Source organism: Paramormyrops kingsleyae, chromosome 1 (assembly GCF_048594095.1).
Source record: "Paramormyrops kingsleyae isolate MSU_618 chromosome 1, PKINGS_0.4, whole genome shotgun sequence".
Classification (NCBI taxonomy): Eukaryota; Metazoa; Chordata; class Actinopteri; order Osteoglossiformes; family Mormyridae; genus Paramormyrops; species Paramormyrops kingsleyae.
Genome location: NC_132797.1, coordinates 4819418 through 4839018, shown reverse-complemented (window position 1 = coordinate 4839018; position 19601 = coordinate 4819418). Strand labels below are relative to the sequence as shown.

Below are 19601 nucleotides of genomic sequence, written 5' to 3'. Positions count from 1 at the left end.
GCTGATCCTTGACTCCGTCCCTTAGATGAGCCCAAACTGGCTGAAAGGAGGGCTGGCTGAATGATGGGTGCGTTTTTGGGGGCGGGGCGATGGCCCGCAAGCATGAGTCGGTCCAGCTGCATGTCTTCAACCGGGTTATTGACCACAGGTCCATTGACCGTCCCCCCCCATAGTGAGACGGTCACGTTGCAGCTGTTTGCCGCACACAGCCCCCGCGAGGAGCCCCGGCCATCATTGCTGCCACGCTTTTGCTATGAAACTCTGTGCTCACTCTTTTCCTCCTGCAATCAGATCCACCCCCAAAAGCACAGTCCTGACCTAAAAAAGAGACGTATAAGTGTCTCTGAGTAGCTCTGCATCTAGCGCTCATGTTAGTTCGACTTTTTCAGCAGTACTCCGCTTCCTAAGTCTCTTTTTCGCTGGTTTCTTAAGGAAAAGAAAAGCAGATGAAGTAGAACGAGAGTTTTTTTTTTTTCTTTTTTTCCTCCGTCATATGACCCATTCCAGCTGAAAGTCATTTCAACCTACAGGCCCAATGCTGTGCTGATGTAATGCACGCCAGCACCTTGCCGGGGGGGGGGGGGGGGGCCTTGGCCAGTCAGGAACAGGCCTGGACGGCAGGGGGAAAGGGTCACCCTGGGTGTGACCCACTGGGGGAGAGCCTGAGGTGTGTGGGGGGGGGGTGGAGACAGATCTGGGACAATGCGTACTCAGCATTAATGTCCCCCCAGGCCGATTCGCACTGTCCCAGGAACAAAGCTCATGTGTGAGGGACGGTCTCCCACTCAGCCTCGAGGTTTGTCAGATCTTGTTTTGAAACTTTTAGTGGACCTAATGCAGAGCCACCACAGGGCATGTGGCTTCACCACAACGCCTAGATCTGCAGTGCTTTAACATACGCCGTTCTGCAGTGCTTTAAGACACGCCGTTCTGCAGTGCTTTAACACACGCCGTTCTGCAGTGCTTTAACACACGCCGTTCTGCAGTAGGAGAGTCTGCAGGTTTGTGGTTTTCCATGACCATTTAAAATGTGTCTCTTATTCATGGGCGATTCTAGGACATTTTTTTAAGGTGGGGGGCATAACAGGAGCCATAATTCATACAATGTGGCCAACCTTAAGAGCCAATGAAATGTTTAGAATCAGTGAGCGACAGAGGAGGGGCAACTCCGGGGGCCAATCAGCTTTTACCTCTGGTCATTAGTCCTGTGCCCCCCCATCCGTCTGCACCCCTGTTCTTATTCTTCCATTCCTTGCAGACTCAGTGACAGGAGGCCCATCCTGCCCCCTGTCCCTCACCCTTGGCCTGGGACGGTCATTACTGTCTGTCTCACACTTGATGCAAAGTGTTTGGCTTCCTTGCGCTAGGGAACCCGGGTGACTTGTATCCGGAAAGATCCGTGGCAGTAAACTGACTTCTCTCTGGAATCTGTGCACAGTACAAATAAGTAACAGACATTTTTCCGCAAAATGAGCTGCCCGTATTTCACAGTCTCCTGCTTTCTGGCGGATGTGATTTCAAACCAGATACAGAATTTTTCAAATATTTTAAAAACGACTGACGCGGCAGTTTAACTCGTGAGGGCTGGAGCTGAGCCGAATGCCCCCCTGTTCAGATGGGATGGCTTTTGATTCGTTCTTCAGTCGCGTTTAAATTAAGAAATTTCTTTGTAAAATGTGTCCCTCCACTTTTGTCGTCACCGTGACCATGAAATTCCACGACTCATTACGACAAAGCTGATTAATGGTTATTCGCTGATTAGAGTCATGTGAACAGTGGCCAATCAGACGACAGCATGTCTGTGTCTCGAGCTTAAACATGCATAGCTCTTTCCCATGACATGTGACCTCTACTGTAAACGGGGCTGTCAGTCAGCCTGTGCTGCTGCTGTGTACGTGCCTGTCTGTGCCTGCATGCTGACCCGCCGTCTCCCCCCCCCCACCTCACTGTCTTCCTTGGCTGGCTGTCTCTCTCCGCAGGCGTTTTTTGAGGATGCCGGCTGCTGACACCATGACTGGTGGGCGGGCACTTCTGTTCTGCACAAACGCTGACAACTGTATCTACCAATCGGTCAACGGGTAAGTGTTCTAGGGGGCGGGGCCTCTTTCCTCAAAATAAATCTTTAAAGTAGTGCTTCTCAACTGGGCCTCGAGGACCAACCAATCCCTGGCCAGTAAATCATGACCTAGACTGATGATAAAAGTTGACGATCAAGGTATTTGTGTGTGTGTGTGTGTGTGTGTGTGTGTGTGGGGGGGGGGGCACTGTTTATTATTTTTTTATTTGTTTGTTTGTTTGCTAGTTTGTTTGTTTAAAATGACACATCATGATCCATTAGAAATGGTCCCCTTTCTTTTTCATCTCACAGTCCACCAGGTGAAAGGGCAGCATGAGGTTTAAGACAGCAGGTACCTCGCAGCCCTCAGCAGTGCCTGTTTCTTACACGTCCACCAGCGTTCTGCAGCCTGCTTTTAAGGGATCATTCCGAAATGAAAAAGCCCAGCATCACATTAATTATTGTCCAAGCAGCCCTGCCAGAAAACCTCATATTTAAACAAAACTGACTGACGTGTAATATCATAACGCAGAGCTGCCAAGGCCACTTCTGATGCTGAGCCACATCTCTGTGTGATCACATCTGAGTGATCACATCTGAGTGATCACATCTCTGTGATCACATCTCTGTGATCACATCTCTGAGTGATCACATCTCTGTGATCACATCTCTGAGTGATCACATCTGCGACATCAAGCTGCTGCTCTTTGACAGCTCGCTATTAGCTGTGCCCGCTGCGCTCATTATCTGCATAACTCTCGGCTGACTCCTTTGAAGTGGCCGCTGACGCCGGGCAGCCCCCGCCGGGCAGCCCCCACCGCAGCCAACCGCACGACAGGAATGTCAGCTTAGCCGTAAACGCTGCTCGTCATGCATCAAAAGCTCCCCCACCCTACAGTAAGAAGGGTCTCTGCTATCATTTTCGAGTTTCTCTGTGCTATTGTTGGAGGGAAGTTCTGTAGCCGAGGTTTGACGCCCGCTTCTCAATATGTGCCCCCACCCCCCCAAATTCACACCTTATACAATTCTTTCACCAGTCCAGCAATCTGGTCACTCAGAGATCCCTGCTATTTTGCTTCAGGGCAAAAGCTTCACTTTTGTTTTGCCTCTCTGCTAATTGTTCTGCTTGGAGCCATCATTGTATTTGCAGTCACTGTTCGTTCCCCCAAACCTTTCCGTTCATTAGCCTGGGGCTCGACTTACACACTCGCCGTGATCTTTTTACGGGTCAGGGCCCCAGCTTGGAAGAATGTGCAGCTCCAAACAGCCGCCTCAGAAGGATCGTTGATTTAATAGTTTTTTTTTTTTTTTTTTACGGAAAAGCTATAAAATCCTTGGGAGTCGGCTAATTAAAATTCTGTCCAGCCTCTCTATAATTAGATTAATTGCATAACTTTATGTTGCTGTGAGTGCAATTTGCTAGATTTTTTTAATGGGGGGGGGGGGGGGGGGGGTTGGAGCAGAAAGTTACATGATAAGAGGGAGAGAGAGAGAGAGAGAAAGCTGCAGGGGGGAGCATCTCCGTGGACGTTTAACCTTCAGCCTCTCCATGCAGACCCTTTATCTCTGGTCTTCTGGGCCCAAGTGTTGGTTCAGCTGTCCTTGGTCGATTCTCTCTGCCCCAGTCGCCGTGGAGATAGGGGTCTTCCCATGACATGTGGTTTCTTTGTCCCTATCAAACATCCACCCATCCACCCCCCCTCCTTCACTGTACCCTTCCTCTGCACCATTCTCCTTCCCACTATTGACCCTGACTGAACCGGTTCCTCCTCCGTCTCCTGCTCAGATATCCACGTGTGCCACCAAAAACAGCCCCTTTTGTTATTTACACTGGATAGAGTGACACCTTGGACGGGAGCCCCAAGCTACAGGGGCAGACTGGGCGGCTTTTCTCGTGCTGCTTGGCTTCGCGCGGGTCGGACGACTTAAGGAGCGGTTCTGGCAGGGCTCAGGACCTTGACTTTACCCCTTTTTGTTTGCTGGAACAAAGCTATCCGACGACTGGCCCCGATCCAGATGGATATCTATTTACTGCCGTGTTTAAGTCGTATAAAAAGATGAACACCGCCGTGACCATGTGATTCCTTTCGTTTATAGGTTTTCGCTTATATGTCCTGTTGACATGTGATATTGCAGAGGGTAGCAGGGTTTGGGCCCAGTCTGAGACCTCAAACCGGCCCAGGGGGCCAGAGCCCAATAACTCTGCATGTGGCAACACACCGGTTGGTCCAGGAGATGGAAAAACACTCACCTCTGATTATCAGGCCCATACACTGCAAAATAGTTATTAGCTTCCCTCTCAGTTATAGATTCCCAAGTCAACCCCCCACCCCACCCCGCCCCAACTGTACTCAGATTACCTCATATGTTTTTTCATTCCACTGTCATTTTATGGGATGTTGATCATTATTGAAATTCATCCGTATGTTCATAACTGCTTATCCAGTCCTGGGTTGCAGTCAGTCGAGAGCCCAACCAAAAGAATACAGGGCACAGGGCAGGGGACCATCCTGTAGAAGATTCCAGTCTATCGCAGGGTGGACACGTGCACAAATTATGGACAAATTAGAGTCACCGGTTCACCTAAAACGTATTTTTGGCCTACGGGAGGAAAGCGGCCACTCAAACATGGACAGAGCACACAAGCGCCACACAGACAGCCAGCGAAGGCAGGGAAACACATTAAACCTGGTGTTTACAGTGTGTACTCCGCATGGCTAGCTTACAGTTGCCACTTTCTTCCCCGCTTAGGGTTAGCTTGTTATCCTTTGACCATCTGTGTTTCCTGTGTTTCGCATGTTAGACTCCACTGCTGTGGTTGGAAGCTCAGGGAGGGTCACTATACTGCCTCTCAGTGGCCGAACCTGTGCGGCGACGGAGAAGCCAAGCCCCACTTTGGCCCCTTGGACGACCCAAGTGACAACCTGAGGTGCGCTGCCATGCTTGCCCACAAGAGGGCCTCGGACCCCCGGGCCAACGAGAACGGCCTGACCGGTGGCATCAAGCTCTCAAAGGCACCAGTGGCTCTGAAAAGCAGTCCCAGCATTCGGGATAAAATCTCCCAGTGGGAGGGCAAGAAGGACACCACGCCCCCCCCCTCATCTCCTTGCCTGCTTATACCTCCAGGGAAGGAGCCGGATATCACAAGGAGGGACACCAAACCTGCTGAACTTCACAGGGGGGACAGTAAGAAGTTTGTCAGCTGGGAGAGGCAGGACTCTGGGAAGGAGAATGCAGGAAAGGTGGGGGATTTGCGGCCTAAATCTCCTGAAGGGCCCGTGAAGGACAGGGAGGGCATTTTGGAGAAGGGCAGCCGGGGCAAATCGAGCGAAGCTGACCGGGACAAGCGACTGGTTTTGACTCACATCAAAAAGCTGGAGCAGGCCATGAAGGAAGGGCCTAGCAAACCCGCCCTGGTGTTCCCTGGGAACTATTTCAGCCCCCCCGCCAAGGAGGAGCAGGAGGAGGCCGACAGGAAGGCGGCGGAGCCCATCTTCGGGACGCTGGACATCGTGCGGCCCGGCGAGGCCCGTAGGGAGCGGCACCTGGAGAACGTGTACACCGAACCCGGGGAGCCTTCCGTTAACCCCCTCCCCAAGCCTCAGCGCACATTCCAGCACCACACCCGGCCTGGCACCCCCGGCTCGCCCCTGGTGTCGGGGAAGGGACGCAGAAATCTGCCACCTTTGCCCTCCATTCCCCCCCCCCCTCTGCCCACCTGCCCCCCACCTGGGGTCAATAGGAGGCCCTGGGCAGACAGAACCAGAAACAGCAGCAACAGGTACAGTGAATAAATACCAGAGTGAAACTTTCTTAAGTGAAAAGAAATATATCAGTCAGTCGATTTCGATTTTGACTTGGCTTACAGAAACAGTGCTTTTCTTAATCCTTTGTTTGGAATTAATAGTATTTCTTGCCTTTTTTTTAACGAGTGATCTAGTTTTCTGTTCTTCGCATTTGCAGTTGCATCTGCTTCTTGGCAGTGTCCTCGAAGCTCCAAACCTCCTTGGGCTTTAATGTTTTCAGGATGAAAAAAATGTTTTTGCGCCGGGATCTTCCGCGGGACTGTGAGCGCGGCCCAGCAGCTACCTGATCGCCACGGTTAAGCTGCCCAGGAGCCAAACGCATACCATCCCTTATCTGGCACTGTTAATGGGCTGAACGCTGAGAAGCAGGTCATGACGGCTTCAGCCAGCTGATGTGATGCCATCCCAAAAGAGACAGACTGCAGAAGAAATACAGAGAGGGCAGTAATCTCCAGTCCCATTATTGCCACTTTAATGAAGTAAATATGTGTTTCCTCATTAGGTACTGGTCTGTCCTACTGCGGTTGGCTTCACGCAGGGGCTGTGCTGTCTCCAGCTAATTTGGACTTTTGAGGCATTATACATTTTCGTTAGCATTCAGTTTGTCTAGTGATGCATTATTTAAGTACCTTTTCTGGGCTCTGACTTGATTTTCAGCTGGTAGCTGGTAGTAAAGTGGTTAAAAACCCAGAGGTGCAACAGTAGGGAATAGGTTCAAGTCCGTCTGAAGTAGACTCTCAATTCGGATTACTTGGGTGCACACTGCGCATAATTTCTGGTCCCGGGGTAAAATGACTTCACGCGTGCCCCCATAACAGCTACTCATAGTCTCATATCCTGGCACAGGCCGGGAACATCTTCCCCGTTTGCCCCCCCCCCCCCCCATGACAGCAGATGCAATAAAACCAATCAGCTGTGCAGACTGATGGTCATTTTGCATCCTTTGAAGCTCCGCCCACGCTGCTGCTATGTGGCGCGTTTCTGGAACGTCTCCCCGGAACCGCTCCACACGTTCTGTCTGCTTACACTCCTCAGGAAGTCCTATGAGTTCGAGGATCTGCTGCAGTCGTCTACAGACGGAAGCCAGGTGGACTGGTACGCGCAGGCCAGGCTGTCCCTTTCACGCACTTTATCTGAGGAGAACATCTACGAGGACATCCTCGGTAAGCCGCCGCGAGTCTGCGGGGCACGGGAACGTCTTGCTTTTCTCTAAACAGAAAAACAAAGCACAGTCCACTCTCATCCAACTATAAAGAGAATAGCCAGTTGTTTAAGTTCCTCTGCAGTCATGAGAGGTGTTTTTTTGCATGAATTTTCCATGTTTTGAAGTTCTCCGCACGTGTTTGGGTTTCATCATCGTTTTCCTGCTCTCTCATCTCGTTGGTCACGGTAAATGGGCCCAGCAGGCCTTGCTGACCGGAGCTGTGTGCTGGAAGCTGGACGCTCCACCAGGTGGCGTGCTTTCCGCTCACCGCTAAGCGTGATCCGCACTTGTCACTTGACAGCGGCAGTTGTAATGTTTGCGCGGCGTTTTTTTCGGGCAGGTGGCTGAGGTATAGAACATGGTTTACGAGGCTCCCAGTCTTCACTCCTCTGGTTCTAGGATGAGCAGAAATTGCAGCTTTCAGAGGAAAAGCCGGTAAACAGAGATCCAAGGGTGGAGATGATGGCTGCCTGTGCAATTATAAGCACAAGATGGTGTAATTACAGGTTATAGACATTGTCTCTCAGAGGAAAGCATAACATCACAGTCCACCGTAGAAACGCTTCAGGAAAATAGTGCTGTTTGGGCACCCAGGGTTAAACCCCACTGACAGCCCATAATAAGCTCCAGTCCATAATTGTATTTATTTAGCAGATGCTTTTGCGACACAGATTTTGAGTAAGCAGGATCAGACGGTTCCTGAGGCAACCCCCCCTCTTGCTCACGGGCCCCACAGTAAAATCACTCTACCGCCCGCGGGATTTGAACCAATGACCTTCCAATTATGGGCACACCCCTCATAACCCACTGAGCCTCACACCTCCCCAGTTACTGAGGAGGCCAAACTGCATGACAGGTCAGATCCTGCTCTGCTGCTGACGTCCCGCCTCGTGCCGCCAGCATCTGACTCACGCCGAGCTCCATGACCATCCTCGTGGGGCACCCCCCCATCCCACCCCCCCCCCCCCCGCTGTTTTCCCCTGCCCATGCTGCCATTGCTTCAGAGCTCCATAAATTTGACGTCCACCCCCTCCAGATCTGGGACACGCCATGATAGCGAGAGCCATAAATGACGCTCACGGTTCTGGCAGAACCTGTACACATCTGGAGAGAAAAAAAAAGCGGACAGACCGACTGTTTGGGCCACAATGCGGCGTCGGGCTGGAAATCATGCCCCCCCCCACCCTCAGTATCCTACCTTCTCCATTCTTCCAGACCCTCCATCCAAGGAGAACCCATACGAAGACATAGACCTGGAAAGTCGTTGCCTTGGAAACAAGTCCCCCCTTGCTCTGTCGCCCTCGTCTCCCATCCCCGACACCCCAACCAAGGTACGCGCCAGACGCGGACGGTACCGTTTATGTGGGATAATAAACCATCATTTGCCGTCACGTTGCGGGAACGTTAAACGCAGAGTTTGTCTTTTCATCAAAGGATAATGAACAGTTTAGGGATTAAATGAAAGACTGTGGCGTGTCAGGATATGCCGGTAATGACCCCGCGCTCGCTGACGCCCCCTGTCTGTGTGTCTGGGTCAGTTGTCGTCCAAGCCCAGTTTCTTCCGTCAGAATTCTGAGCGACGGAGCTTTAAGCTGCTGGACCTGCGCAAAGGACACCGGGAAGGGGGTATCGCCTCGCCCCCCAGGATTAGCCCCCCATCCACGCCCAGCAGCCCCGACGACACCCCCTCACTCTCGGGGGACCCCTATAACCGTCGGCGCAGGAAAATCCCCAAGGTAAAGAGCCAACCGGGAACGCAGATGGGGCGGATAACTCAGAGATGCGCAGCCGGTGACTTACATCCCGGGAATACCGCCGCCGCGTCTTTTTAAAAATCCCGTCATCTGGGAATGTATCCTGGAAGACAAATAGTGCATGACTTTTATCATTCGTGAATTCTTCCTGTCGGGCTCCTCGGACGCACACGGAAGCCCCCAATTGGCCGGCGCTGTCCCCTTAGCTTTCTTTGTTTTTTGTTTTTTTTCTGGCCCGCCCCCCCCAGCTGGTGATGAAGATTAACGGCATCTTCGAGGCGCGGAGGGGAAAGAGACGTATGAAGCGGGTGTCCCAGTCTGCGGAGTCCAGCTCGGGGAGAGGTCTGTGCGTGGGAGATGCTCTGTCTATAAACACCCTGGGGCCCCAGTAAGGGGCCCACGGCCCCGGGGGCCGATTCCAGCTAGCCAACATTAGCGCTTGAGCCCGTTAGCTAACATTTATGCGGCTGCCCCCCTTTCCCTTGCAGAGCGGGAATGTGATGCCGCTTTATCAAAGACACATGTGGGCCGCCTGGTGCCAGAGCGCGTGCAGCCCGCCACGATGACATCACCGGCTCGGTGTGAGGTCGCGCTCCGGCGCACACGCGGCATCTCAGTTAGCTTTTTCTGTGCTTTTTCTTTTACAGTGACGGACGAAAACAGCGAGTCTGAGAGCGACACCGAGGAGAAGCTGAAAGGTGAGGTTTGCTGTTTCACGGTCGCTTTCTCCTCGGGTTTGGGTTCCGGCCCATTTTTACGTGTCGTAATAAATTTTTGGAACTGCTAGAAAACTGAGGTGTTACAGACTATAGTGAATAACGTAACACAATGAAATGCAAGCTTAGGACCCGAAACCTAATGCTGAACAAGTCAGATTTCAGCGGAGGTCAGCCATGCCGTGTCGCCCCGGTGCAGCTCACAGCCAGCGGCTGGTGTCGGTCCAGTCCATGATCAAGCAGACGTGCCGGTACCGTACGCTGGAGCGCGACCTGATGGACCTGACCGAGCGCAAGCTCTTTGAGTACTTCCTGGTGGTAGCGCTGCACAAGGCCAAGGCGGGGGTGCCGTACCTGCCGGAGGTCACTCAGCAGTTCCCCCTCAAGGTGAGGGGGTGTGGCTTTGGCAGGGGGCGGGGCTTTGGCAGGGGGGCGGGGCTTTGGCAGGGGGCGGGAATGCCCTCTGTGTGATTTTTAAAGTCACTTTTCTATATCTTTTTATTTGTATGTCAACCTTCTTGTGTCTATACATGTATGGTTACATGTGTGTGTGTTTATGTGTCTGTAAATTTATGCATATCTATGTTTATTGGTGAGTGCGTTTGTAACTAGGTACAGAGTAAACCAATCATGACGTTGTTCCTGTTTCACTGAATGACCCTTTCATGATAGAAAGACACCTCAGTTTGCTCATAAGCCTGGAGCTCATTTGAAAGCCACCGCAAAACTGCACACAAAGATTTCTGACTTTTTTTTTTTTTTTTTTTTTACATAAAACGTTTACATTTTGTCTAATTGATCTATATATTTGTTTTGGATGTGTATCTGTTTTCTCAAATTCTCAGATTTTTCAAGCATGCTTGTGTGTGCATGTGCTGTGCATGTATTTGTGTGCGTGCGTGTGTATGTGTGTGCGTGCATGTGCAAATGCATGCATATGTTTGCATGTGCTTGTGTGTGCATGTGCATGTGCATGCGTGTGGTCCAGGTATACCTTACCTTATGGGGACCAGTTTCCTGGTTATCTTTATGGTTATGGTTAAGGCTGGGTAGGGGTTAAGGTTGTCATAGTTAGTACTAGCATTTTTCCCATACAAATTAATGACCGGTCCCCAAAAAAATATGATTATACTACTGTGTGTGTGTGTGTGCATGCGTGTGTGTGTGCATGCGTGTGTGTGTGTGTCTACACGTCTGAGCTCTCGGCTAAACGCCACGCCTCTTGCCCGACAGCTGGAGCGCAGCTTCAAGTTCATGCGGGAGGCGGAGGACCAGCTGAAGGTCATTCCCCAGTTCTGCTTCCCCGATGCCAAGGACTGGATGCCTGTCGACAACTTTGCCAGGTTCGCCCGCCCCCTGCCCCCCGCCCCCCTCACAGAACACATAACACCCCCCCCCCCCCAAAAAAACAGGTCCAAAGAATCAGTTACAGAAATAAAGCTGCGTCAGTGTCGCAGTGTTGGAGTTCTGTGTAGTTTGGTTATTAGCAGTTAGCATGGAGTTTGACGATCCCATAAAGTGGTAGGTGAGGCTCCTGGGGCTGCATCCTGCACCCCGTTAATGCAGGAGGCACATGCAGCGTTTATTGCGTCACCTTGGGTGGCACATTTTCCATGCGGAGCACGAGCGTGCACCTCAGAGCGATGTTCCTGTTGCCATGACGTTCACATTTGTGATGCACTCTTACTCCTCCGATCAGCTGACCGGTTAGTGACTGTCCCCCCTCCCTGTGTTTCAGTGAGACATTCTCCTTTGTGCTGACCGGGGAGGACGGCAGCCGGAGATTCGGATACTGCCGCCGTTTGCTGGTAAACAGCTGGACGTCGCCGTTCGTTTGCCATGGGAGCCCGTTGTTTGCTGATGCTCTCCATGGCCTGTTGTGTGCTTACAGCCTAGTGGGAAGGGGCGACGGCTGCCTGAGGTCTACTGCATTGTGAGCCGGCTGGGCTGCTTCGACCTCTTCTCCAAGGTATGGCTGTACGGCCTGGGTAAACAGACCTCCCATACTGCCTGGGTATACAGACCCTCACACTCCCTGGGCATACAGACCCCCCCTCCCCACTGCCTGGGTATACAGACCCCCACACTGCCTGGGTATACAGACCCCACAATGCCTGGGCACACAGACCTAGACATAGACATTAATCACAAGACCACCCCACAGATCCTGGATGAGGTGGAGAAGAGGCGGTCTCTCTCCCCTGCCCTGGTGCAGCCCTTCATGAGAGGCGTCTTGGAGGCACCGTTTCCCGCCCCAGGCCGCACCATCACCGTCAAGAACTTTCTGCCGGGCTCTGGGACCGAGGTCAGCCATGTGTCCTCAGACCGGACTGACCTACTTTGCTGCACTGCTCATTTTACGAGGGATACATGCAGCCTCAAAAGAATAACATTTAAAAATCTGTTGCTTTTCTTGTCATGTCTGTCACTTCCTAACAAAAAATATAATCATGAAAGAGTTCTTCTTTGGTCTCTCATGTGTTCCAAGCATTCTGGAGGGTGTCCCCAGCTGAGGTTTGCATGCTTGTACCAGACGTGAGGAGAGCGCAAGTCCAGTGATTAGGCACCAGGTCTGAGTTGTCAGTCTGTCCCCCCCCAACCTGGCCCCTGGCTTGCTCCACTGCTTAGCTTACAACTTGGCCCTCAGCCTGCCCCCCTCCATCTGGCGGGCAGCCCGGCCCTCAGCTCAACCAATCCTGTCTCTCCCCCCGTGTCAGGTGATCGAGCTGTGCTGACTCTCAGCTCGACCAATCCTGTCACTCCCCCCGTGTCAGGTGATCGAGCTGTGCTGGTTCTCAGCTCGACCAATCCTGTCTCTCCCCCCGTGTCAGGTGATCGAGCTGTGCTGGTTCTCAGCTCGACCAATCCTGTCTCTCCCCCCGTGTCAGGTGATCGAGTTGTGCTGGTTCTCAGCTCGACCAATCCTGTCGCTCCCCCCGTGTCAGGTGATCGAGTTGTGCTGGTTCTCAGCTCGACCAATCCTGTCTCTCCCCCCGTGTCAGGTGATCGAGTTGTGCTGGTTCTCAGCTCGACCAATCCTGTCTCTCCCCCCGTGTCAGGTGATCGAGTTGTGCTGGTTCTCAGCTCGACCAATCCTGTCTCTCCCCCCGTGTCAGGTGATCGAGTTGTGCTGGTTCTCAGCTCGACCAATCCTGTCTCTCCCCCCGTGTCAGGTGATCGAGTTGTGCCGGCCCTCAGATTCCCGGCTGGAGCATGTGGACTTTGAGTGCCTGTTCTCCTCACTAAGCGTGCGTCTCCTCCTGAGGGTCTTCGCCTCCCTGCTGCTGGAGCGCAGGGTCATCTTCACCGCCGAGAAACTGAGGTGGGCCCCCCCCCCGCGCAGCTGAGGGTGTGTCAGTGTCACTCTTGTGTTACCACCTATTATTGTTGGCTGTTACAGGAAACCTCCAACTTTGTGGCTTTTTTGAAAGGTTTGGTAACTTTAAAATGACCTCCTAACAACCTGGCTCCTTGACAGTAACAATAAGAGGGTGCAGAATATTCTGGAAGTATTGTTTATACGCCATGCAAGGCTGTGAGAAATAGGAACAGGTATAATAGGAATATGCGACAATGTTGAGACGTGATAAATAGATTAATATAACAAAGTGTTCCTTTCTCTGCAAGCGGAGGGGAATGTGATGGAAAGAATGCTGTTGTGTTATATAGTCACCATAGGAACAATCTCCTTTTTGGAAAAAACCTGGGAGAAGCCAACGGCGGGATTTCTGTTGTGCTGAGATGCTGAAATCTGTTTGGTATGCTGCCACAGTGACTCACTGTGGCCTCCCTCTGGCAGTGATTGGTACTGCAAGAAATTTACCCAAACAATGGCATCGGACTGCAATTTTAAAAAGTTGCAATCACCCTCTTTCAATATATTTTCATACATGTTGTATGAAAAAAAATGTAGATGACTTGTGTTTTGTCATTTTGTCATTGTAACACACCCGGTTGCAGGCCTTTAGACCTACCATTAAGTTTACAAAAGACAAACATTATCTGTATATTTTGAGGCCACTAATTAGAACCTGTATCTTTTTTGAAGTTTTATTTAAATATCAAAAATTAAAACAGTGTATATGCTTTTCATTCCTCATTTAAGGAAACCTGAGTTACAGTGTACTCTGCCAGGTGTGTGGATTACTGACACGACAGCGCCACCTGGTGGTAATACGTGATGCATTTTTCTCGCTGCGCCCAGCAAAGCATTAATGGGCGTCTCCTTCTCCCTCAGCACCTTGTCTAAGTGTTGCCACGCTATGGTGGCTCTGCTCTACCCCTTCGCCTGGCAGCACACCTATATCCCAGTGTTGCCCCCCTCCATGATGGACATTGTCTGCACCCCCACCCCGTTTATCGTGGGACTGCTGTCCAGCTCTCTGCCGCGGCTCAAAGAGCTGCCCATTGAAGAGGCGAGTCTCCCGCAGTGCTATGACTCTTAATGTCTGTGTGTATCATGGGCTCCTGTCTGGGTGTCTTTGGGTTTCTACGCATGTGCTTGTTGTTCGTTTGCTGCTTGGTCACCCTTACAAACCGACCCTTTTCCCCCACAGAACAATGGTCACGGCAGACTGTCCTATGCCCAGTCAGGAAAACGCTGACTTGACTCTCTGGCAGGAAATGACATCACTCTTCCTTTGTTCTCCCTTCAGGTCCTGGTGGTTGACCTCGGCAACAGTCGCTTCCTTAAACAGGTAATGCCAGCTGAATCTGTTTCCATGGTGATGCGTGTATGTGCAGCAGAGGCTCTCGTGTGACGCCCAGTTAAGCGCTAGCTGTCCTCCACAGCTGGATGACGAGGACTCCATCCTGCCCCACAAACTGCAGGCTGCTCTGGAGCACGTCTTGGACAGGAGGAAAGAATTAGCCTGCGAGAAAGCTGAGCACCCCAGCGGTGAGACACCCTGATGCACTTTGGTGACTCTTCAGAAATACCACCCAGAACAGCATGAGTTTCCAGTGGATGGTCACGAGGGTTAAAACAGTACTCGAACTATACTCTAACAGTACTCGAACTATACTCTAACAGTACTCGAACTATATTCAAAGTATTCAAGGTTCATTTCCTATTTGGAGACCTGCTACTGAACCCACTAACTACGAAATCAAGCTTTAAACTTTGTTCTAATAAAAATGAAAACATGATCTGCTTTTTAGATCAGTAAATTATGATATGTGTCCATTTCCTTGGGTTGCCGACGGTAACTGACCATCCTGTGTCGCTCCTCCCCCAGACTCCTGCTCCCTGAGCACCGTGGTCTCCGAAGCCTTTGTGCGCTTCTTTGTGGAGATGGTGGGCCACTACCCGCTCTTCATGAGCGCCGTGGAGCGGGACGACGAGTCCTCAGCTTCCTCATCCCCCACGCCCTGCTCGTTCCAGCGTGAGGCCTTCCGCAAGGCCATCGGCTCCAAGAGTCTGCGCCACTTCCTCGAGGTCTTCATGGAGACCCAGATGTTTACAGGCTTCATCCAGGAGAGAGAACTGAGGCGACAAGGCCTGAAAGGTCCCATATTCCGCCGCCCAACTGTGATGTTATGTGTGTTTGTACTGCCAGCTGAGATCTTGGGTGTGTTTGGGTGTTTCTTTCTAGCAGATGCCTCTACTAACGTCCAGCTCCTCAGTTAAGTAAAGAGTAAAGTTCTCCTAAGACTGAGGGCCATTTGTAATTGATTACTGGAGAATAGTTGGTAGGCGTTTCCGGCGAGTGTGGCACCAAGGCTCAGTATGTAGCACTGACTTCTAACGCCTTCAGGGGCTGGGGGGTTTGCAGCCCCCTGCCCTCTGTGTGTGCAGTTTGCTCTCCCAACTTGCCCCTAAGATGTGACTGTATATGTGTATGTGCGCTGGGATGGACTGGCATCCCTGTCCAGGACGGACACCAGCCTTGCTCCCTATGCCTAAGATAGACTTCCATGACGCTGACCAGGAGAAGTGGTTAGGAGATGGATGGACGGAAAAACGAATAAAGACAAACTCAATGCCGCAGTCTACAGGGAACACATTCTGGAGTTCTGACTGGGACAGCGTGTTCTGCCATCATTAACGGACCAGCAAATTATGGGATTTCCCATGGAAGAATGGTGCTACGTCTACCCAGTAGTTTCAGAAACTTGTAGAATCTGTGCCATGATTTAGTGAAGCTGTTCTGAGGGGGTCTGTGGTGTCCCGCTGCCCCATTAAATGTGTGTGCAGCATGTTGCTCACTTGGAACTTCACAGCTGGAACTTCTGAGCTGTTGTTGACGCCAAGGCCACAACTTTGGTCTCAACACTGGTAGCGACCAAATCAACCCCTAGACACATGCAGTACTCTCACAGTACTCTCACAGTCGCTGTCATCCATACCCAAACTACTCCTTTGCTATACACTTAGAAACAACTTTTAATAACAAGTTCTTAGACTGTCTTAAGTCACTGTCTCTTCCTGTCTTAGGACTGAAACAAACAACTTTTGCAGTACTGACAGCTGTGTTTCTCCTGCTCCAGGTCTGTTTGAAGTCCGAGCCCAGGATTACCTGGATTCTCTGCCTGGAAGTGAACATCGTGGGGTCAACAAGTTCTTCAAAGGTCTAGGTGAGATTCACCATCTCCATATTAAGTGAGCTGGTCCAGCCTCACAAGTCTTTATGATCTGAGAGGCACTAAAGCAGTATTTCACTGTTAAGCTTCAACAGCACCGGCTTTTCTCACACACTTCTTTTGTATTTTCAGGTAATAAAATGAAATTCCTGTCCAAAAAATGATGGCTGGAATCGGAGCCAAAGAGCCAATAAGCTAAGAGAAAATTCAACACTACTCGCTCGTGGACGTCAGATCCGTGAAACTCACTGACCAGCAAGGAAATGATGAACATATTCAGCTGGGCTGCGCAGTCAGTGGGGACGGCGAGCATGTCTGCGCAGACGCATGCAAGCTGCATTTGGAACAACCGGAACACAAACGACGGTGGATTGTTATGACTCGGCTGAACTACCATATTGTGCAAAAATTGCAGATTCTTCCGACCACATTAAGGAAAGAAAATAGACTGAGAGACTCGCTGCAGCCGGGACAGAATCACGCCCTGTGGACGAATCACCCCGCTGTCAGCATTCCGTCGGAAATGGACGCAGAAGTGTAGCTGTTCTCCCTATGTCAACTCGGCACTATCTCCGCGAGCAAAAACTTGTTCAAATCGGGTTTTTGTCAAGGACGATTTTATATTCAGCATTTTTAAAATACCTATTTTAATAAGAAAAGGTTTTACGTCTTAAAACAGTACAACTTCTACGAAAACGGGAGGCTATGGTTTAATTTATATCTTTTTAGAATAACTATCTTTGCCAAAACAGAATTGAAGAAAAAAAAACGGTTTACCTTATTACTTATTTATGGGCCTGTTCTGCAAATCTCTGTCACGATCAACGTATCATGCAGAAAAAAACGATGGCCGAGTCTCTTCAAAGACAGGAAAATAGTCCAGTTATTTTTGGACGGACCTTATTCATGCCTTCTTTGATAAACTTTACGTTATTGATCCAAAGATACTTTGATGGAGTGTGATTCCATTTTCAAGAAGCGGTTATTGCTCGTTATTAATGTTTCCGAAGACCACTAAGTCTGTCATACACTCCTTTTGGGAAGCAATGAAATCGCATTAATAAAATGATTTACAGAAAGAAATGAGTCTGCTGTAATTATTGTATATGCAACTGTCGACATTGTGCGACATCTGCCTCGGCTTCTAGGCCGGTCATTGGACGCCCTCGTGTAACAATTGCTGTATGTTCAGAGAAACGGAAAGATCACATGGCGCCACTGTAATATCAATAGTAAATTTTAAATGTTTAAAATGGTGGCCACTAGAGGGCGACACGGGTCAGCGCATCCTGCTCCTCTCCAGCTTCAATGGGCAGGATGAGTCTCCTCATTTCATTGTTCTCCGCTTTTACTTCTGTCGTCAGTCTGAGGAAACAGGATATGTATTTTAGTATATAGTTTATGACATTTACGTGTTCTGTTTTTTAAAAATCATTTTTAGTTTATTTTTATTCCAGTAATGTTGGAGGTTAGTGGTTTTATTCTGTTTAAAATAGTCAAAAACTAATGCGTGATTGCGATAAATACGTCCATAAACTATCAGATCTAAGTTTTGATTTCACCCCGGGGAAACGATACTAAGCAAACGGGATTTGGTGCTTTTATAAGTATTCTTTCGGTTTAATATACTTTTATTTTACCGAAATGTTAATCCTGGATGTATGCGATTGGTATCATTTTTAATAGACAGATCAGTGCAAAACTCTGTCAAGGGGGATTATTTTAATCACCGATTTTAAGTCGCTTTACTACCACGGAAATGTTTCGCAACGGTGTCCTTCTCCCCTCCGGCGTCGCTCTCTCCCACCCCCCCAGCACACACCCCCATAACCAGCAATGACAATCCCCGGCCCATGTTTTTCTCCGTCTGATTTCCTTTTTTCCCCAACTGAGGCGGCGTTTCTTTTCCTTTCCCGAGCCGCGGCCCTCCCCTCGCACCCCCCTCCTTCATTACGTGCTCCCTCTTTCCTCTCGTCTCTTTCTCCCTCCCAGCCTTCATGTCATACCACAGCTAATTCCTGAAATTCCAGCTTCCTGACGCTCCAAGCGACTTTACTGACCGGCAACAAATACTGCGCTATTCTTCATAAAATCCGACGTTTCAAAAATCCACATTTCCTGTCAGCTCATATATTGTTTGCTGTGGTATTTAACTTTGCACAGGTAAGTGTTGCCAATGCATATTTTTTTGTTGGTCCTTCGATTTTATTTATCCATATTATTTAATCTCTGTATTGTTTGTAATGCAGTTCCTGAGACATACTCCGTCCAGCTCTAACTTTTTGAGCATGTAAGGACGGTGCATCCTGTTGCTTCAGCATAGATTGATTTTCTTGTCGGGATTCAGAGATCGCCGTAAAAAAACGGAAGATATTAAGCAATTTTGGCATTTTAATGTGAATTCCTGTGATCTGTGCGCCGTACTGTACTTCCCACGCTGTGCCGGAACTTTTCGGGAGGCGCGAGCGGAGCCCCGAGTCCCGCGGGCGCTGCGCGCGCCAGGCTGCCGCACTGTACCTGTATAAAAGCAGGATTTCTTACTGCGGCGCCAAAGAATTTAACATCTTATAAAGTAGCTGCATGTTCCCTTTTCTGTCATATTCGAGCGCCACAGGTGGGTGCAGTGAGCCAGGTCTAATCGTGCTTCTGGCTTTTTTTATTTGGGAAAACAACCACGCAATAATGAATATCGTAAATAGTTTATTAGCCTATATCATCCAAACGTGCTCTTACGTGGGCCTATAAGCGCGGTTTGCGTAACAGAGAATATGTGTTTGATTATTAGCAATACATTATTTACGCATGTTTCAAAGTAGGCTAATATAATAATTCATGACCCTCTCCATATTAATAGAAGTTTTTTTTTATACTATAATTATTATTATTATTTCATGATTATTTAACGTGTGTTTAGTGTAATGATTATCCATCTAACATTAACTCATGCCGAGTTGAGTCGCGGGATAATAGTAATAATAATTATTATATTAATAATAGAAATAATAATAATAATGATTATTGTTATTATTATACTACTACTGCTGTGCTTGCCCATGAGTAATTATACTGTTTTATGCCAAACGTGATTAAATATGAAAATAAATAATTTACAATGATTTGTCATTCCTCTGAAGCATAAGTCGAATTTCCCAAGAGGTCGGCATAAAGAAATAATTCTTCCCTTAAAGTCACCGGGTTCTGAGGCTTAAGACTTAATAAATCAGTGGCCTCCTCTGGTCCCGTTTAACTGTAGTGAAAAGTTACCCTTGGTTTCACATGGCGGGTGATTCGGATGTCAGGCACCGTCCATGCGGGTCAATCGGGCTCCGCTTCTGAGCGCCTCCCGCTGACATCACGCCCCGACGGGGAGCGGAGCGCCCGCGGCTGCCTTTTCTCAATGAGCCTGAGCTTTAAAGGGTAACTGCGGGTTTAAGCCCTTTGCCTGCACTGACCGGGCTGCTTGCTGGTCAGGGCCGGCGGTGG

The 19601-nt window shown here is 49.8% G+C and overlaps 1 protein-coding gene and 1 long non-coding RNA gene across 4 annotated transcripts in view; one reads left to right on the top strand and one right to left on the bottom strand.

The window, feature by feature from the left end:
• LOC111833286 (DENN domain-containing protein 2A-like) overlaps positions 1-17201 on the top strand; it is a 27122-nt gene extending 9921 nt beyond the window's left edge. The window contains exons 2-20 of one of the 3 annotated variants that reach the window (XM_072698476.1): positions 1980-2078; positions 4860-5837; positions 6898-7025; positions 8282-8397; positions 8605-8802; positions 9069-9162; positions 9468-9518; positions 9736-9923; positions 10770-10879; positions 11275-11344; positions 11428-11505; positions 11701-11841; positions 12710-12858; positions 13774-13951; positions 14192-14233; positions 14328-14433; positions 14774-15043; positions 16026-16112; positions 16251-17201. In XM_072698476.1, the coding sequence (XP_072554577.1) occupies positions 1993-2078; positions 4860-5837; positions 6898-7025; positions 8282-8397; positions 8605-8802; positions 9069-9162; positions 9468-9518; positions 9736-9923; positions 10770-10879; positions 11275-11344; positions 11428-11505; positions 11701-11841; positions 12710-12858; positions 13774-13951; positions 14192-14233; positions 14328-14433; positions 14774-15043; positions 16026-16112; positions 16251-16282 (3102 nt within the window). In that variant the 5' untranslated portion in view covers positions 1980-1992 and the 3' untranslated portion in view covers positions 16283-17201. Of the gene's footprint in view, positions 1-1979; positions 2079-4859; positions 5838-6897; positions 7026-8281; positions 8398-8604; positions 8803-9068; positions 9163-9467; positions 9519-9735; positions 9924-10769; positions 10880-11274; positions 11345-11427; positions 11506-11700; positions 11842-12709; positions 12859-13773; positions 13952-14191; positions 14234-14327; positions 14434-14773; positions 16115-16250 lie in introns of those variants that run through there. The other 2 variants (XR_002835718.2, XM_072698439.1) reach the window with 2 other exon arrangements.
• LOC111833287 (uncharacterized) lies at positions 16705-19601 on the bottom strand. The gene is made up of 2 exons (XR_002835720.2): positions 19383-19601; positions 16705-17483 (listed from the first exon to the last, which is right to left on the bottom strand). It is a non-coding gene; the product is annotated as an uncharacterized lncRNA (long non-coding RNA).